This window comes from Gigantopelta aegis, chromosome 15 (assembly GCF_016097555.1).
Source record: "Gigantopelta aegis isolate Gae_Host chromosome 15, Gae_host_genome, whole genome shotgun sequence".
Taxonomy (NCBI): Eukaryota; Metazoa; Mollusca; class Gastropoda; order Neomphalida; family Peltospiridae; genus Gigantopelta; species Gigantopelta aegis.
In genome coordinates, this window is record NC_054713.1 from 13012642 (window position 1) to 13032668 (window position 20027).

Sequence of the window (20027 nt, forward strand, 5' to 3'; positions counted from 1 at the left end):
GACGTTTTAAAAAGATTATTCTAGAGTTAATTATGGAAACATTATGCGTGGTATCGATTAATTTGTAGTTATATATTACAAATAAATGTGAAAATATTGTACTTTAAACTTTGACATAGGACTATGCTATTATTGTTTTTATTGATATTGTGTATCGTCATCACCACCACCACCACTATCATCATTATCATCAACATCATCATCATCATCACCATCATCATCAGATAATTCTATTGTTTCTGTTTTTATCCTGTAATTGTCATTATCATCATCATCATCATCATCATCATCATGACAGTCCATCAATCAGTCCTTGACTTGAAGCTTACAAATACTAATTTTCAGCACTCATCATCATTTAATATCGCCCTTTAGTTTCCATCATCGTTATCGTCATCATCAACACCATCATCATCATTAGCTGCAGCAACATCATTTTCCAAATTTGTTTTACTTTTAACAGGTCGGTAGATTTCGCGATCCTGCAGAATCGACAACATGTGCGTTCCAACTCGTTTCTTCTTGTGTAATCTGATTGGTCAGACTGTTGTAAACCAGTTGACAAATGGAGGTGCTGTTACCAGTCGGCTGTTTAAAGTTGACGCCATAGCAAAGTGATTCAGCGTAGCACAGAGTGAGACAGTTCAATACCGTTTCTGCTGGCTGTTCTGATAAGATTGCATTTGATAGCCTAGAGCTGGGTAACCGCATGAATTGAATACCTAAAAAACAGAAGAAAGTTGAAAATTAGTTTTCTTTAAGGACAACACTATAGCACATTGATTTATTAATCATCAGTCATTGGGAGTCAAACATTTGGTAATTCTGACATATTATTGTCTTAACGAGGAATCCCGCTATATTTTCCCATTAGTAGCAAAGGATATTTTTAAAAGAACTATCCCACAGGCAGAATAGCACATACCACGACCTTTGATATACCAGGCGTGGTGCACTGGCTGGTATGAGAAATAGGCCCACCGACTGGAATTGATCCTAGACCGACCACGTGCGCATCAGCTAAATGCCACTGGACTATGCTCCGCCAGAAAACAAAATAAGTAAAGCAAAGAATAATAGCAGCGACAGCAGCAATAATGACGATAGTAACAACAACAGTAAAAAGGAAAACAATATTCTAATGTTTATTTCATTAGAATGCTCTATGTAAATACAAATCCAAGACAACATGACAATTTTCCTTTGGAGCCATGTGTATTTTCGTACCTTTCCCACCCCTGTCTCAATTATTCTTACCTCTGTATTAGACTATCTACGTACATCTCTCTTCGTAGATCGAGAGATAGAGAGAGAGAGAGAGAGAGAGAGAGAGAGAGAGAGAGAGAGAGAGAGAGAGAGAGAGAGAGAGAGAGAGAAAGAGAGCAATTTCTTACTTCTTTCCTTTACTCTTATCTCCGTACACTTCTAGCTAATGTGTACCTTTTCCTTTGACTCTATCTCCATACACCTCTAGCTCATTCTTACCTCTTCTTTTAACAATCTCCGTACACCTCTAGTTAATTCTTACCTCTTATTTTGACTCTTATCTCCGTACACCTTTGCTAATTCTTACCTCTTCCTTTGACTCTTATCTTCATACACCTCTAGCTAATTGTTACCTCTTCCTTTGACTCTTATCTCCGTACACCTCTAGCTAATTCTCACCTCTTCCTTTGACTCTTATCTCCGTACACCTCTAGCTATTTCTTACCTCTTCCTTTAACTCTTATCTCCGTACAAATCTAGCTCATCCATACCTCTTCCTTTGACTCTTATCTCCGTACACCTCTAGCTAATTCTCACCTCTTCCTTTGACTCTTATCTCCGTACACCTCTAGCTAATTATTACCTTTCTTTGACTTTTATCTCCATACACCTCTAGCTAATTCTCACCTCTTCCTTTGACTCTTATCCCCATACACCTCTAGCTAATTGTTACCTCTTCCTTTGACTCTTGTCTCCATACACCTCTAGCTAATTATTACCTCTTCCTTTAACTCTTATCTCCGTACACATCTAGCTAATTCTCACCTCTTCCCTTGACTCTGTCGCCGTACACCTCTAACTCGCAGAGACAAAGCAGATCACTGTCGTACCTCTGTGTTTTGCTAACTCTGACGTATCTTCCAACCACGTGACTGTCACATGTTAGCTCCACCCATTGGCCAGTACCCACAGTTCCTGGATAATGAGCACACAACTTTCTGTTTGTTGCAGGAAATTCACTAGGGTCTTCGTCAAAAATGTCGACTGTAAAGTTTGCCAGTCTCTCGCCAAACCCTACGCAAATTGATAATGGAAATGTGTCAAAAAACAAACAAATAACGAACACACCTACAAAAGCCATAAATGGTTATAAGAGTACATACGTAATTTGAATATGTAATTATAGTCACCAAAAAGGTTCTGTTAGTCGAAAACGTTTTACAATGGCTGCAAACTTAGGGCAGTCCCTTTCAGAACTGAATTTAGACTGACCTAAATCTAGACACAGATGGGGGTGGGTGGGGGGGGGGGGGGGGTGGGGGGTGGGGGGGGGGGGGGCTTGGGTCGCTAAACTGGTTTTAAATTTTGCGCTTTGACGTTAAACCGTATGACCACATCCGAGAACCAATCAAATCTGCTTCAATCTGCCTCTGACATAAAACGAGGTTGGAATGTAGCCCAGTGGTAAAGCGCTCGCCTGTTGCACGTCGGTCTAGGATCGATCCTCGTCGGTATCCCAATGGACCATTTCTCGTTCTAGCCAGTGCACCACAACTGGCATATGGAAGGCCGTAGAATGTGTTATCCTGTATGTAGAATGGTGCATATATAAGATACCTTGCTACTAATGGAAACATTGTAGCGTGTTTCCTCTCTACCTCTTTAAGACTGTATGTCAAAAATTACCAAAATGGTTGACATTCAATAGCCGATCATTAACAAACCAATGTTCTACCGAGTGGTGTCGTTAAACAAAAGGAAATGTTTTATTTAACGACGCACTCAACACACTTTATTTACGGATATATAACGTCAGACATATGGTTAAGGACCACACGGATATATATAGAGAGGAAACCCGCTGTTGCCACTTCATGGGCTACTCTCTTTCGATTAGCAGCAAGGGATCTTTTATATGCATCATCCCATAGACAGGATAGCACATACCACGGCCTTTGATGTACCAGTCGTGGTGCACTGGCTGGAGCAAGAAATAGCCCAATGGGCCCACTGACGTGGATCGATCCTAAACTGACCGCGCATCAAGCGAGCGCTTTACCACTGGGCTACGTCTCGCCCGGCTCACGAGTGGTGTCGTTGACCAAAAGAAACTTTAATGTTCAACCTGCCTATGATATAAGACTTACTGTCGCCCCTGTAATGTAGCGGGTTTCCTCTCTAAGACTATAAGACTTACTGTTGCCCCTGTAATGTAGCGGGTTTCCTCTCTAAGACTATAACACGTACTGTCGCCCCTGTAATGTAGCGGGTTTCCTCTCTAAGACTATAAGACTTACTGTCGCCCCTGTTTAGAATCTTGACGGTGTGTATGGAGTAGAAGAGGTCAAGGTCGACCTGAGCCCAGGAGTTCGTGTCGGCGTAACCGGCTGACATACAGTCGTTCGTGTCCCAGTTGTTCCCGTACAGACCGTCAAGTGCCTTCTCCATATCCGTGAGGTTCCCAGTGTACCTAGAACTCTGGGCACCCGGCTTGTACAGGGCTAGATTGGGTTCACTTACAACTGAAAAATAATATCGATCAATCAATCAGTCAAATAATCAATCAATATGTATATATATATATATATATATATATATATATATATATATATATGTGTGTGTGTGTGTGTGTGTGTGTGTGTGTGTGTGTGTGTGTGTATGTATGTACGTATATACAGTATGTATATAATTATTTCCAGTGAAACCACCCAAGTTAAAGGGACATTCCTGAGTTTGCTGCATTGTAAGATGTTTCTGACTAATAAAATATTTCTACGATTAAACTTACATATTAAATATATTTTCTTGTTTATAATATCAGTGTCTGTATATTTAATGTGTTTCTGGTCGTCTTAATATTTGTAAAAAGCCCAAACTGGATTTTGTCTTCAAATAATTTCGTACGTACGAAAAAATATATTTTAGGAAGTAAAATGAAATTTAACCTAGTACAAATATTAGAACGATCAGAAACATGTTCAATATACAGCCACTAATATGTTATGCAGAAAAATATATTTGATATGTAATTACAATCGTTAAAAAGTCTGTTAGTCGATAACATCTTAAAAATTGCAGCAAACTCAGGAATGTCCCTTTAAAAGTAGTATCGACATTTCATCATTTAAAAACCCAAACATCTTCAGGAGAAGTAAACAAAATCAAAATGGTTGACAAATAAGCCAGTACGGCATAATATAGAAAAATAAAGATAACTTGGAAGTTAAAAACAATACTGGGAGAGAATAAGAACTGACCAATCCGGTAATAATAAAAGTGACTGTTATGCCCACGACAGGCGTGCGCTACAACAGCTTGTTCTGAATGTGCACGTAAAACCCTATGACCTGACCTGACCTAAAACCAGTCTGTGTATTCTAATGGGTTCTGTAAGGTCTAACTTAGCTTGGTCTCTCGGCCCGGTAACATAAAGGACATGTAACACTTACGTCAGACGTACACCAGGCCCCGTGCTTATAAAACTTAAAGTCTAGACTTTAATAAAGTCCAGACTTTAACGTCATGACAACGCCATTCAAATAGCATTACGTTAAAGTCTGGACTTGATTAAAGTCTAGACTTTAAGTTTTATAAGCACGGGCCCATACATCATAATGGTGTTCGTGTGACGTAGGTGTTACGAGTGCTTCGTGTTACCGGGCCCTATTAACTTGCTGTAATAGAACACAGTTGTAATCATGGCGTTATAGTTTTAAACTGAGGTGCCACATGGGCAGCTTTCCCCTGTTTGTTATATTTAATGTTAAGTCTGTGACCACTGAGTCTCTTAATGAATGTGTGGATGGTTAGCTCAACATATTGCATATGGTAAAGAGTAAATTTGAGATAGTATATCACATACGATGAGTTACAATAATTGTGTGTGGAAGTTCGATCCTAGGATCCAAGATTCATTTATTTGCTGTAAATTAAATACATTTCCATACGAGCAGCTCGATCCCGAGCCACAGGACCGGTTATAAATATCCCTTGTCATGGTTTTTAGATTCAAAATTTCGAAATAGAAAGAAATGTTTTATTTAACGACGCACTCAACACATTTTATTTACGGTTATATGGCGTCAGACATATGGTTAAGGACCACACAGATTTTGAGAGGAAACCCGCTGTCGCCACTACATGGGCTACTCTTTCCGATTAGCAGCAAGGGATCTTTTATTTGCGCTTCCCACAGGCAGGATAGCACAAACCATGGCCTTTGTTGAACCAGTTATGGATCACTGGTCGGTGCAAGTGGTTTACACCTACCCATTGAGCCTTGCGGGACACTCACTCAGGGTTTGAAGTCGGTATCTGGATTAAAAATCCCATGCCTCGACTGGGATCCGAACCCAGTACCTACCAGCCTGTAGACCGATGGCCTAACCACTATGCCACCGAGGCCGGTTAAATTTCGAAATAATCAGAAAAAAGCTATCGTTTTGAAAAAGCTATCGTTTGTTTTCAAATAATGGGGGGGGGGGGGGGGGGGGAAGGTGGCGGGGGTTATGTGGGGGGGGGGGGGGGGGTGGGGGGGGGGGGGGGGGGGGGGGGGGGGGGGGGGGGGGGGGGGGGGGGGGGGGGGGGGGGGGGGGGGGTGTGGGGGGGTGGGGGGTTCCTCGATGGGGGGGGGGGGGGGGGGGGGGGGGGGGGGGGCGGGGCGGGGGGGGTGGGGGGGGGGGGGGGGGGGGGGGGGGGGGGGGGGGGGGGGGGGGGGGGGGGGGGGGGGGGGGGGGGGGGGGGGGGGGGAGAGAGAGAAAAAAGGAAGAAAGAATGAAAAAAAGAACAAAAAAAAGAATGTTGAAGTTTGTTTTGTTTAAAGGGACATTCCTGAGTTTGCTGTAATTTTTAAGATGTTATCGACTAACCGAAACTTTTTAACAATAGTAATTACATATCAAATATATTTTTCTGCATAAATCTATATTAAACGTGTTTCTGATCGTTCTAATATTTGTACTAGGTTAATTTTAATTTTATTTCCTAAAATATATGTTTTTTCGTACGTACGGAATTATTTGAAGACAATATCCAGTTTGGGCTTCTTACAAATATTAAGATGACCAGAAACACATTGCATATACAGCCACTGATATTTTATGCAGAAAAATGTATAATCGCAGAAATATTTATTAGTCGAAAACAATGCAGCAAACTCAGGAATGTCTCTTTAACGACGCCACTTGAGCACATGTATTTATTAACCATCAATTATTGGATGTCAAACATTTAGTAATTATTTTGAAAAGTGCGTCAGCCCTCGATTTATTGTCAAATAGATTTTATTTTTTTAATTGCCAAAACTAAAAGTGTACTTTTTCGTATATTTCGTGAGGAAGGCGATCATTATCAATGGCTATGTTACGCTTTTAGTACATAATTGTACTCAGGCTAATGTCCAACGGGCTTACCTGACGGGGATCGATCCCAAACCTACCGCGCACCAGGCGGACGATTTACCACTGGCCTACGTTCCGCACCTTCTCCCTTCGCCTATGAATAAACGGTGTTATCCAGATTCCTGCATTTTCGTTTAATTTAGTCAAAAATATGCAAGCCCACCCCCACCCCTTCGCTCCCCTCCCCTACAGAGATGGGAACCCGTACGCCTACGTGGGGATTATGCAAAATCAAACCGTATTAATACATTACCATGCGACACTAGCATCACCATCAACAACGACGATACCAACATGGTCCAGGATAACACGCGGCGACCACTTGTCAAAATTCATGCACCGACGAAACTGACCACTTGTTCATCAGTTTGCCAACTACATCATGGGCTTCAACTCGTAGGAAAATCATGTATTATTAATAATAATTTGTTTTCTAACTGGAGGACAAAATCACGAATAATTAACACAAAAAAATGTTTTGTTTCAGCTTGTGGGGAAAACATCATGCATAATTTATTGTGTCCCAATTCGTAGACTAATTCATGTATTATTAACAATTAATGTTTTCTTTAGCTTTGAAATTTGATCGAATAAAACTAATCAATAAATAACACAATAAAATTTTATTAGGCCGAAACAAACAATTACTTGTTTCCTATTACATGCTGGAAAAATATAAGGTAGGTAGGTAGGAGAAACATTTTATTTTGGAAACTAATTTTATTTATGGATATTAAATAAAGGTGTTGACTACCGGTATCCAAAATAACCTCTGCATGTATAGAAATGCATTATGCAAACCAACAATACCATTCATCACAGTGTTTTCCCTAGAAATGAAGTAAGGCATGGTAAAGTGACGTTTTGGGGGCATATTTTATGTGCAGTTTTAAATATAAGGGCTTTTTTTTTCCATTATACAATTTTCAAAAGGACAAAAACCTTATAGAAAATAAAATGGCCATATCTATTTCATAACTTAATTAAAAAAAAGGAAATATGTAGTACTATCCACATAGGTGTGTTTAAAGGCTTCTTTTTATATGGGCAACTTATAAATGTATAAAAGGGAAGACATTTTGATTTTGAGGGCAACATGGTGCTAACCTATCTGTGGGAGAGTACATACAAAAGACCCCTTGCTGTTTAATAATAGGCAGAAGGTTTACTCTCATACTAACACTTAACTTCTGTACTGGTCCAGGACAGACTTGGTTGAACCTTAATTGGATAGAAACCAGTAAATAAGTTATAACAATTTCTTTTAATGAAAACTGAAAAGAAGGGTTCTATATTTATTTGTCCAACAATAACATTTTAAAAAATGTTATGAATATTATCTTTCCTAGTGTATCTAAGAAATGGTAGACTTACAAATTTTATAATTTGCTATGTTAGTTTTATTCTGTTTGCATCCAGTATTAAAGTACACACTTGGATTGAAGCAATCAATTGGTCCAATGAATAGAAATGCAGTACAAATGCTCAGGATACTCAAACGAATGTTGAAAAGTAAAGTTTGTTTTAACGACGCCACTAGAGCACATTGATTTTTATCTTTAATATCATCGGCTATTGGATGTCAAACACATGGTCATTCTGACACTGTTTTTAGCGGAAACCCGCGAAGTTCCCAGTGACCACTTACAAAAAATAACGAAACGCATCGAGATCTTACTGACATATTTAATCATTTGGTTTGGCAGTAAACTCCATCAGTATCGGTAAACATTCCCTCCCCTAGTTTATCAGAAGGTCACTAAATTTCTACAAGGCCAGTTTGTCACTGGAGTAAATCATTAAATATAGTTATTATTATTATTATTATTATTATTATTATTATTATTATTATTAATCGGAACACCTCGCTACGCTAGACGTAGAGTAAATCGGAAAAGATCGCATATATTCGTGAACACAATTTTCCGACTCTTCGCCCGATATCTCACGAAAGTTACCGAACTTCAATTTGAAAGGAAGTAACTCCATCTATCAATTGTTAGAAGAAAACATTTCGTGGCTAACGGATCGCCAATAAAGCTAAATTTGCGACAGTAAAACCACCGATATATGTCCGCAAATCGGAAAACACAGTAGGGTTATCCCTTAAATGACACCAAATTAGTGCTTGTGATAGTTTTGGAATGTTTTCGTGGAAATCGTTGTTATATTACAAAAACATGTTTGGGTCGACAGGTTCAAGTTAGGGTCGGTCGAGTAACCGGAAACAAACAATATTAATTTTATGATACGCCTTATTTATAATAGGTACATTTTGAGTTCGTGCAATTATACTGTGCTACTAGTATTTAGACTTAAAAACAAATAATAATAATAATAAAAAAAATAAAAAATAAAAATAATAATAAAATAAAAAAATAAAGTAAATAAAAATAAATAAAATAAAATAAAATAATAATCATAATTAAAAAAAAAGTAAAAAAATACACAACCATATAATACACACACACACACACACACACACACACACACACACACACACACACTATATATATATACATAATTATTATTTAATAGTAATGTATGCATACATGCATATTTACATGCAGAATGTAGATACAAATTTATTTCAATAACAATCAAACTGTGTAAAAGACAAAATTATACACAACAGGATTTTGAATCAAACTAGAGATACACGAAACAAAGCAAAACGTGCATAAAACAATAGCATGCATTTAATGTCTAATTAGTGATGAGCGGTCGGTCTGGGATCGATCCCAGTCGGTGGGCCCATTTGGGTTATTTCTCGTTCCAGCCAGTACACCATGACTGGAATATATCAAAGGCCGTGGTATGTACTATCCTGTCTGTATGTGGTGCATTGGTTGGAACAAGAAATAGCCCAATTGGCCTACCGACTGCAATCGATCTTAGACTGACTGCGCATTAGGTGCGCGCTTTACCATTCCGTCCTTGATTCTGTCTCCACTTAGAAATTAATTTCGAGTCCTGTGCATTCAGTGGAAATGTTTTCATTAAAAACCAGTGTATTTTAATTGATATGTACTGCATCCAATGTAAATTTAGTCGCCCTAAAATAGAAGACAACAACCATCGTCTATTCTGTCGCGCAGGTTTGGATCATTCGTGATGCAGCAGAATCCAAGTTTAAGGACCACACAGATATTAACCGAGAAAACCCGCTGTCGCCACTTCATGGGCTACTCTTTTCGATTAGAGGCAAGGGATCTTTTATATGGACCATCCCACAGACAGGGTAGTACATACCACAGCAATTGATATACCAGTCGTGGTGCACTGGCTAGAACGAGAAATAGCCCAATGGGCTCACCGGCGATGATCGATCCCAGACCGACCGTGCATCGAGCGGGCGCTTTACCACTGCGCTACGTCCCGCCCCACCTGGGGAGAGAGTTGAGAGTTGAAAATGGGCAGAATTTTGAAAATAGAAATTAGTAAAAAAAAGTTAATAGAATTCAAAAAGAAAAGAAAAAAAGAAGAAGTTACAAGCCAAAAATAAAAAGAATTGACTGCTCGGCCGAATATTTATATAATTTGGAGCTTTTTAGAAGGACAGTCCAAATTAAATAGAGAAAGAAGAGAGGGTCGGACTATTTGATAATATTTAAAAAAAAAAAGAAGTAATTTCGACATAAAATTTTGAACGAAGGTCTAGAAGTTTAAAGTCCGATCTATATGGTCCGGGCCGGGGGGGGGGGGGGGGGGGGGGGGGGGGGAGAGACAGTTTAAGGTGGGCGTAATTTGGAATACGAATTTAGTAGTTATGTCAAGGGACCTAAAGCCAAAAGGAGCTGCTACATTCGACTCATGTCTGGATAAAATTTAAAATCCAAAAAATAATATTAAGAGTGCTCGGCCAAAAAGTTGTTAGGGTGATTTTAGCAATTTAGACGGGCTGCCAAAGTAAAGTGTGTCGGACTGTTTACAAAAACAAATGAACATAACATTTTGAACCACGGCCAAAAGATTTAAAGTCCAACTAAGCCCTAAAAAGGAGGTTCCTGCCCTAGGAGAGGTTTGGCGGAACTCATGGCGAGATGTTGGGGTGGTCGGTTCGGAACCTCGGGAAGAAGTGAGGCAGATCAATGTAGCACTATCCCCGAAGTAAGGCTTGGTAATCTTCTGGAAGTATCAGGCTGATAATCCGATGGACGATTGGATTATCCATGTCTGATTTCAGAAGTCCTTGCCGATACACCCCGTTCCGTTCAGACGTCAAGTAGAAGGTGCGACTCTTCTGGACGTACTGGAACATGGTACCGCTCCTGATCAGATGGTGTTGGTCTCCAACTCTTGGGGATGAAGGGGCCTGACAGTTGGGAGGTAGCAATGAACTCCCCTTGACACACTCGCGGTACCGTCCAGGAAGCTTGTCGCAGGCGATCTGCCAAGTAGTGGGTTGGGTGTGAGACGGGTCCTGAACCAACACTTTCCTCTTCTTGGCGTCCCGCTCTGTACCAGCTATCGCAACAATACGTGGAGATGCCGGTGGGCTGGCTGGAGCTGACGACACTTTAACATGTCCTGTCTCCATCGGCGATGGTGCTGCAGGGGGAGGGGCCGCCACTGCCAGTTGAGTTGACAGCTTAGGCCTCACCTTTGCCGCACCTGGCGTGCTGCTTCTGAGTAGTGGGGGGAGCGGCGAAGCAGAAGGGACCGCCGCCGGCAGTTGAGCTGCCGGTTTTGGCCCCCCTGAACCGCCCCTGCCGGTCTCGACTTCTTCTTTGAAGCAGAAGGGACCGCCCCTGGAGGTTGAGCCGCCGAGTTTGGCCCCCCCCCCCCCCGAGCCGCCTGTACCTCCTACTGCTCGGGCGCTTCGGTCTATTGTCACCGTAATACAAGGTGACAATAGCTGAACTCCCATTGTTTTCAACACGATACTTGGCCAAAGGACCAAGCTCGCGCAACACAGCCCCAAGGGGGTGTGTGTGTGGGGGGGGGGGGGGGGGGGAGAGAGAAACCTCGACGTTCGCTAAACACAACCGCATTCCGCAACGCCGTCCCCAGCCCAACCTGAGTCGAGGAAACCTGCTACGCCGGAACCGTCGACCACCGAGAGGGACAGATTCAACACCGCGGTGTGTGAGACGCCCCGCAAAGGCCCTCCATCGTCGACCACTACGTTGCCCAGACAGAACTGGCCGGTATCCCCGGTACTGCCAGTCGTCAAGCCACCGGCCCGATCAGCCGCCGTTGGAAAGAGGAAGGCCGTCGCTCAGCCGAGCGACCAACCTGACAAGGCCCGGCCTCCACCTTCACAAGCACCGGTCCGGCTTCCTGAAGTTCGTGCAGGGGAACACCTCGGATCCGGCATCACTGATGGGCGGACTAGTGAAACCAGAACTGAAACAACTTGCTGATGGAAGCGCTTACGAGCTACACACCATCAAATCTACAGCCGGCAAGACGGGGTTGGTACCAACTCAGCGCCGAGGAGTCTACCGACAAGCGGTCCTGGTTAGAGAGATGGATAGCTACACCATCCACAGGATCGTCAAGGCCCTTTTCGGCAACGACTACCGGAGTGTAATAACCATCCTCGCCGACCAGAGATGGAAGCACTTCATCCCCGCCTTTGCCGGTTCTCCGCTCATCGGTTCGCCGTAGACCAACCCCCAACGACCTTTACGAGGCCACTCACGTGGACATATATATCGGAATTTAAACATTTAGACCTTCGTTCAAAATTCTATGTCGAAATTACTTCTTCTTTTTAAAAAAAATATTATTAAATAGTCCGATCCTCTCTTCTTTCTCTTATTTATTTTTGGACTGTCCTTCTAAAATGCTCCAAATTATATAAATATTCGGCCGAGCAGTCAATTCTTATTATTTTTGGCTAGTAATTTTTTTTTTTTTTATTCTATTAACTTTTTACTAATTGCTATTTTCAAAATTCTGCCCATTTTCAACACTACCCCCCCCCCCCCCCCCCCCCCCCACACACACACACGCACACACATCCCGAGTCCGGCCACCGATCTTATCGTTAAACGTTAAACTAGTTATCATCATCATCATCATTACGCGGATGGTTCTAATAGACCAAATTCAATTCCTATTGCTGATAATGTTAATGTTTACTAATAAAACTGATATAAGCAGGCTTAAAGCAGCATATCAACACACCCAGGAAGTACAGCAATTAAAAGTGTGGCACCTCACATCTAATCTATCTCCAAGAAAATGCGGGGTCACATACCATTTAAGAGATTTAATGAATATTTTTAATAGCAACCGTCATTTTTGCTGAAAATTGCAGTTCCGTTTTGCGGGGTACCCCGCGTTAGTTTCAACCTCTGGTATATACTGCATGACCGGCCTCGGTGGCGTCGTGGCAGGCCATCGGTCTACAGGCTGGTAGGTACTGGGTTCGGATCCCAGTCGAGGCATGGGATTTTTAATCGAGATACCGACTCCAAACCCTGAGTGAGTGCTCCGCAAGGCTCAATGGGTAGGTGTAAACCACTTGCACCGACCAGTGATCCATAAATGGTTCAACAAAGGCCATAGTTTGTGCTATCCTGCCTGTGGGAAGCGCAAATAAAAGATCCCTTGCTGCCTGTCGTAAAAAGAGTAGCCTATGTGGCGACAGCGGGTTTCCTCTAAAAACAGTGTCAGAATGACCATATGTTTGACGTCCAATAGCCGATGATAAGATAAAAAATCAATGTGCTCTAGCGGCGTCGTTAAATAAAAACAAACTTTACTTTATACTGCATGACAACTGTATAACAAATAAAAGTGTATATATTTATTGTCAGTGGATAAAAGTATTTGCACAAATAATCAATGTCATATATTATAGTATGGTATTGCATGTCACATATACTGTTCTCGTAGGATTTTATTGCTGAAATATATTTTTTTTGCTTCTTTACGTTCATTTGGGGTCAAATTATTGGAAAATGATGGGGTTCAAATTTTCAGACCCCCGATCCCCTTCTGGTGGGCCCTTTTCATCCCGGGACCCCCTAGCGACTTACTTAATTTCTATCTCCACCAATAGTAATGAACCGATGTTTGTGATCTTAGGGTCGTTTTAGGGGTTCTAGCTGATGCTGAGTCTATTTATTATAATTTCGAAGCTACCGGAAGTGCCCATTACTGACTTCCGGTTTAGGACATCAGCGAAATCAAGGTCGTTATCACGGTAGCGATAAACCTATATATGTAGTACCTCTTTTTCAGGGTTTTCAGGCACGAGAAACCGATTGGTGCATCCCTTTGTACGAGCAGACTATCCTGTTAATAGATAGCCATGATAAGGGTACGTAAACTTAAGCATGGTGCATATTTGTACTGTTCTGTGAATTTATCTGGCATTTTAAGTTGCGTAAAAGTGTATGCACGCTTAATTCCAATATAAGTAAAAACTAATATTCAAAATTGCACACAAATTTATTAACATCACAGACAAAATTGGCAACATAATAATACCTCATGGAGTCTAAAATAAAGCATAATGAAAATTAATTCAAATAGCACAAATGTATCACACTCATCGTTACAGTGCATGATAATACACCAGGGACACAAAATGTAAATAATAAAAATAATATAATAATTACAGGGACAGACAATGTAAATAATAAAAATAATATAAAAATTACATAACTAGATGTATTGTCTACGTCACTGGATGGAGCTACAGATTTATTAAGGCCACTTCAAAATCCGAAGGGTGTGCGCACCTCCAGCACCCTCTTCCTGAATACACGTCTGGCTGAAGGTGACAGACGCCACCCATCTTCCCTGATTCTTACGGGTCTGTTATTATTATGATGTACCTTGAGTGAACAGTCCCCCAAAACTCGTTTTCAAGGAGAGTTTTGTAATATCCACTCGAGGTGGGGGTGTCATCACTCACCATGTGACTCATGTAGCTGCATTTAAGGTACAACCCCCCCCCCCCTCCCCCCAGAATAATTATAGTACACGACATCACAAATTACCACAACGGATTGAGAATCGGGCGCGGGTCATAGATGTTTTAGCTGGAGGGAACAAATTTTGTAGGGGAGAGAAATTGTATCCCGTACCAGAGGTACGCAATACAGTGTGTGTTGTACGAAATGTAACTGTATCCCATATCCGTGGTGTTCGGTCGGGCGTCCTCTAGCGCTAGCCATAACTGAACGGCGCTAGAGGCCACTCGAGCTGACACTACGGGTACGTAATACAGTGCGTGCTTTATAAAGTGTGTACAATTTGACTACTACTAATTTCTCGTGTCTTGCACTATAATTCCATTTAAAATATAATTTTTTAAAGTAAATTTAGACGATTCACCAAAAGTAAATAAGATCGGAATATATATATTCAAAAATTAAAAACAAAATCCTACCTGATGCCAAGTTTGATAAGAAAAAAACTTATTACCCAGTTTGACAAATGCAATACAAGTTTAGCGCTACATTTTGAAATTCCGATCCAGAAGCAGTAGTCATTGTTCATGACGTCATATTTATGCAAACGTCGATTCGGTCGTTAGGTCTCACTTACACAGATGTCATCTGCCATTCATACCCATGTTAAATTGCTCAACTTCAAACGAACATTGCCAATAGAACGGGTTCTCGTTGGCACTAACAACATATACCATTACGAACATACATTATACAAGCATATATTTTCACTCCAAAATTGAGAACATTTCTGTCTCAGTTGTTTGCTATATGACGCATCTGGCTGTAGTACCCGTGCTTCGTTAACCGATTCACTCCGGTTGTCTCTTGCGCTATACACTCATGTCCCAAAAGGTCGATGCTCAATATCACAAAATGCCATGGGCAAAACACAGCCAGAAGGAGTACCATTAAGCATACATATTGTTTTAATTCTTCACAATTTCCTAGAAGTGAATATGTGAACCATAACATGTGTCACAATTAGGAACAATAGTGAACCGTGATCAGTGAACTCTCAACCGGAAGTGATCTGTGTAGTGCGACCTAAAAGGAGAGAGAGAGAGAGAGAGAGAGAGAGAGAGAGAGAGAGAGAGAGAGAGAGAGAGAGAGAGAGAGAGAGAGAGAGAGAGAGAGAGAGAGAGCTGAACAACAAAAACAAAAAAACCCTGTCGCATTGTGTTTGATCGTCCTAAAAGCAGTTTAATTTTAGATTGTTTCACCGGTCAAATTATTATTATTATTATTATTATTATTATTATTATTATTATTATTATTTAAACTTATCTTTATTTTATGGGCAAAGAGATCAATTGAATTGAATTGGCTGTAGCTGTCAAGAGCGGACCAATAAAAATGTTTCTCACAATCAAGTAAACTGAAGTGGTATATGAACTTGTCGGGATTTGTGTGTGTGTGTGTGTGTGTGTGTGTGTGTGTGTGTGTGTGTGTGTGTGTGTTACTTTACATAGTTACTCGGATAGTTGATACATTTTGTTTTCCTTCCTAATGTCATAAACTTGTGGCAGGCATGTGTAATTTCGCTACGGTGGGTGAAAACCCGAATTTGTAAGATAGAACGAATGTTTCTTTCTCTGTAAGGCTACATTTCATGTTTTATATTTATTTAAAAATAAAATTCTTTTATCTAGTTTATATCTTATGTTCAATGGTTTTACAGAAACAGAGGGAGGAGAGTTCGGAAAGTAAACGACTCGGTCATTAAAATGATTGTGCTCCATTCATCACCTGTTGTCCTATTGATTCAGAATTTTAAAAAAAGAAGACATAATACACATAGGTACAACTTTCAAGGCATGAAGTGCATTGCGCCCGAGCAATTAAGGGGTTTCTTGACGCATACCAACCCGGGCAATTTTGAAATTTAGATGGCCTGAATTGCGATTTCCTGGCACCCTAATAACATAATTAGTCATTTTAAAACAATAAGTTTTGACTTTTTTTTTCCTTTCTAATATATAATAAATAATGTCCATTGGCTGCCGGATAGATAGGGTCTTATATAATAGGCGTACGGGCTCCCATATGTGTGTGTGTGTGTGTGTGTGTGTGTGTGTGTGTGTGTGTGTGTGATCAGTCTGGTGTGTGTGTGTGTGTGTGTGTCTGTGTGATCAGTCTGGTGTGTGTGTGTGTGTTTGTCTGTGTGGTCTGTGTGTGTGTTTGTGGTCTGTGGAGACGGTGGGGGAGCGGATTTGTGCCTGAATTTAACGGTTTTACTAAATCGCCCCATGCGTCATATTGTTTGTGGTTGTCAGTAGTATTAGGGCCTGCCGGGCCTCATGACCTACTTTCCGTGACCTTGACCTTGATGACGTCACGTGACCTCGTCCTGCCGGGCGCCATGACCTACTTAGACCGGCCCCTGACCTACTTAGCCCGGCCCCGACCCGTCGTACTTAGCAACGCCCGTGCTATCCTGTCTGTGGGATCCCTTGCTACTAATGGGAAACTGTAGCGGGTTTCCTCTCTAAAACTGTCCAAAAGTATGTTTCACATCCAATAGGCAATGATTCATAAATCGAGGTGCTCTAGTGGTGTCGTTAACCTACCACATCTAAGGACTCGGCCCGACGCCAGGTAGTGTGTTTAATTTTAGCGCACTGAATGATGAATGGTTATCACTGTTTACATCCGGGAAGCGGTGGTATCCTATTTTATTGTTGGTGGCAATACTGAACTAGAAGTTACATTCTTAAAGACGTGAAATAAGAAATGATTTAAATGGTGTAAAATAGAATTCTCGCTCTACCCTATCTGATAGCGCATTCACAAGATTATTATGAACTAACCTATTTCGTCACTTCATTCCGCGCTTCGCCGCTCGCACATATAACGGTTTAAATGACAGATGTTGTTAACATGCTTTTAGTAGTGAAGTGCGAACGACTTCGCGTCCAGCGTTGAGGGTACGTCGTTCGTATCTCATGTGGGGAAATTATATTTTTCTATTATTTTTTAAACCAAAATAATAATTTATAGTTTGTTTTTATTTTACTTATTTATTTATTTGTTTATTTATTTATTATGTTACGATTTTTTTTTCAAGCAGCCTCTAATAACCCTGTGGGGACGGGACGTAGCTCAGTGTTCCCTTGATGTGCGGTCGGTCTGGTATATATCCAGCCAATGCTCCACAACTGGACAACGGTATGTACTATCCTGTCTGTGGGATGGTGTAGGATCCCTTGCTGCTATTCAAAAAGAGTAGCCCATGCAGTGGCGACAGCGGGTTTTCTCTCAAAATCTGCGTGGTCCTTAACCATATGTCCGTATAACCGTAAATACAATGTGTTGAGTGCGTCGTTAAATAAAACATTTCTTTCTTTCTTGTATAACCATAAATAAAATATGTTGAGTAAATAAAACATTTCCTTCCTCGTAAAATAAAGATTAATTGAACACAAATATTTTATTTTGTTTTAGCCATAGGAAAAGAAAGACATATTTGTCTCGAAGAAAGGAATGTTTGTTAAGAAGAAAGGCATCTGTGTTAAGGAGAAGAAAGGAATATTTGTTAAGGAGAAGAAAGGAATGTTTGTTAAGGGAAGAAAGGAATGTGTGTGTGTGTGTGTGTGTGTGTGTGTGTGTGTGTGTGTGTGTGTGAAAGATCCCCAGCCCATTGCTTTGAAGAAAGAACGCGTGACTGCAACTGAACGCTCCGACCTAAACTATGATCTTTTAACTACATTTTAAACACAAGTTTTTCCCTAGAGTACAAGCCTTTTTACAGGGCTTTTTTAATTACCAAATAGGTAAATACAGTGGTCGATCTAGGATCGATCCCCGTCGGTGGCCCATTAAGCTATAGCCAACTAGTGTATTATGTCTGGTATATCAAAGATCGTGGTATGTTCTGTCTTGTACACACAGCTCTTGCTACTATAAAGTAGAGGTAGTAATATCCAATCACAAATCTAGTCATAGAGTAAAAAACACAAAAAACAAACGCAATGGTTTGGTTTTTCATTTATTTCTAAATTACAAATCACTGACACATATATAAAATGGACACACACTGGGTTACATCGAGAGGCCTTAAGGGCGACATGTGAATAATATGAGTGTTCATTTCTCTTCATCATCGTCGTCCTCCTCATCGTCGGTATCGTCGTCGTCTTGTTCATCCAAATATTCGCCGATCCATGAACGATACTGATTTAATTTAGAACGAATCTGTGGTCTCACATCTTTGTCTGGATTCACAAACTGTAAAATTTTTCTGGTGTTGGGACCTTTGTCAAAGTAATGCATATAGGTCAGGAAGCGAGAGTACGTGTCTTTAAATAACTTCCATTGCAATGTCTTCATGTTTCTTTCAATGGCATCTTGGGACATGTTTTTTTCTTCGTAGCGTTTCCTCTTGCTTTGGAGATAGTCAAGATTGATGTCGAATACACGTTCCACCATGAGACGAATGCCTTCGTTTTCCAGGTCGGGCGACGACTCTTCTTCTTTTTCATTTCCCTCTTCGCACGTTTTCACGTGTCGCTGCAAGTCGCTTCCGTCTTTAAAGACCAGACCACACGTATCGCAAGACTGCATTCTCTTGACTTTTTTCAGATAGGGTTCTACCTCATCATCTTCTTCGTCGTCACTTTCGTAGGCGGGTATGCCTGGTAGTTTTCTCTTGAATGCGTTTCTTTGCATGATTTGCATGTAGAGCTCTTTCTTCGTCGGTGGCTGCAACTCTTCTGAGACATTCGCCGTTACGTTCGTGCTTTTATACCATTCGGACGGCCCCGTCTCTAAACCATTAGGCCGAAGACGCCAATGTTCGGGCGTGGTCGGTTTCAAGTCCACCAAGAGATGTCCGTAGGGCCTGTGGGTAGCTTCCTCAAACTGATGCATGAAATGACGAGTATTTCCAGGATACATCTGCCGTGCCAAAGTCAGAACTTGCTGCTTGTCGATGGGGTTGTTGAACAGCGCTAGATAATGGCAGTTTCTTCTCTGTGTCGGGTCCTTGCTGTGATACAAGTTCTGGTTGATGGCAATCACAGAGAGGTTTCTGTGGTGACTTCCTTCTGTGAACAGGTCGGTGATGCGAGGGTCTTTTCCAGCTGTAGACATCAAGTCGTCCAACACGATGAGATTTCTGACTCTGGGATCCAAATAACGATCCTTTTCCAAATTCTCAGGTATGCCTTGAACAAATTTCACTCGAGCAACCATTTTGATCGTATCATAGAGGGGTTGCCATCGTTTGTAGAGCCAGATGACGCGCTGGGGAGGCGGCTGGATTTTACCATCTCTCAACAATTTGTATACCAAAAATGTCTTTCCACACGACGTGGGTCCCGACACGATCATGGTGAAGGGATGTAGCAATCTTAGGGGATGCTGCTGCTGCTGTGGTGGTGGTGGTGGTGGTGGTGGCTGCTGTGGTGGTGGTGGTGGTGGTGGTGGTGGTGGTGGTGGTGGTGGTGGTGGTGGTGGTGGTGGTGGCTGCTGCTGTGGTGGTGGTGGTGGTGGTGGTGGTGGTGGCTGC

General features: G+C 41.4%; 2 protein-coding genes across 2 annotated transcripts; both read right to left on the bottom strand.

Moving 5' to 3' along the window:
* Positions 1 to 224: 224 nt before the first annotated feature.
* Positions 225 to 15041, bottom strand: LOC121390505 (fucolectin-like). The gene is made up of 4 exons (XM_041522335.1): positions 14959 to 15041; positions 3504 to 3728; positions 2032 to 2280; positions 225 to 722 (listed from the first exon to the last, which is right to left on the bottom strand). Exons 2-4 carry the CDS (start codon positions 3652 to 3654, stop codon positions 457 to 459), a joined length of 666 nt encoding a protein of 221 aa, XP_041378269.1. The 5' UTR covers positions 3655 to 3728; positions 14959 to 15041; the 3' UTR covers positions 225 to 456.
* LOC121389670 (protein FAM117B-like) lies at positions 10705 to 11475 on the bottom strand. Its single transcript, XM_041521320.1, has one exon. The coding sequence runs from the start codon at positions 11473 to 11475 to the stop codon at positions 10705 to 10707; it is 771 nt and encodes a 256-aa protein (XP_041377254.1).
* Positions 15042 to 20027: the final 4986 nt, after the last annotated feature.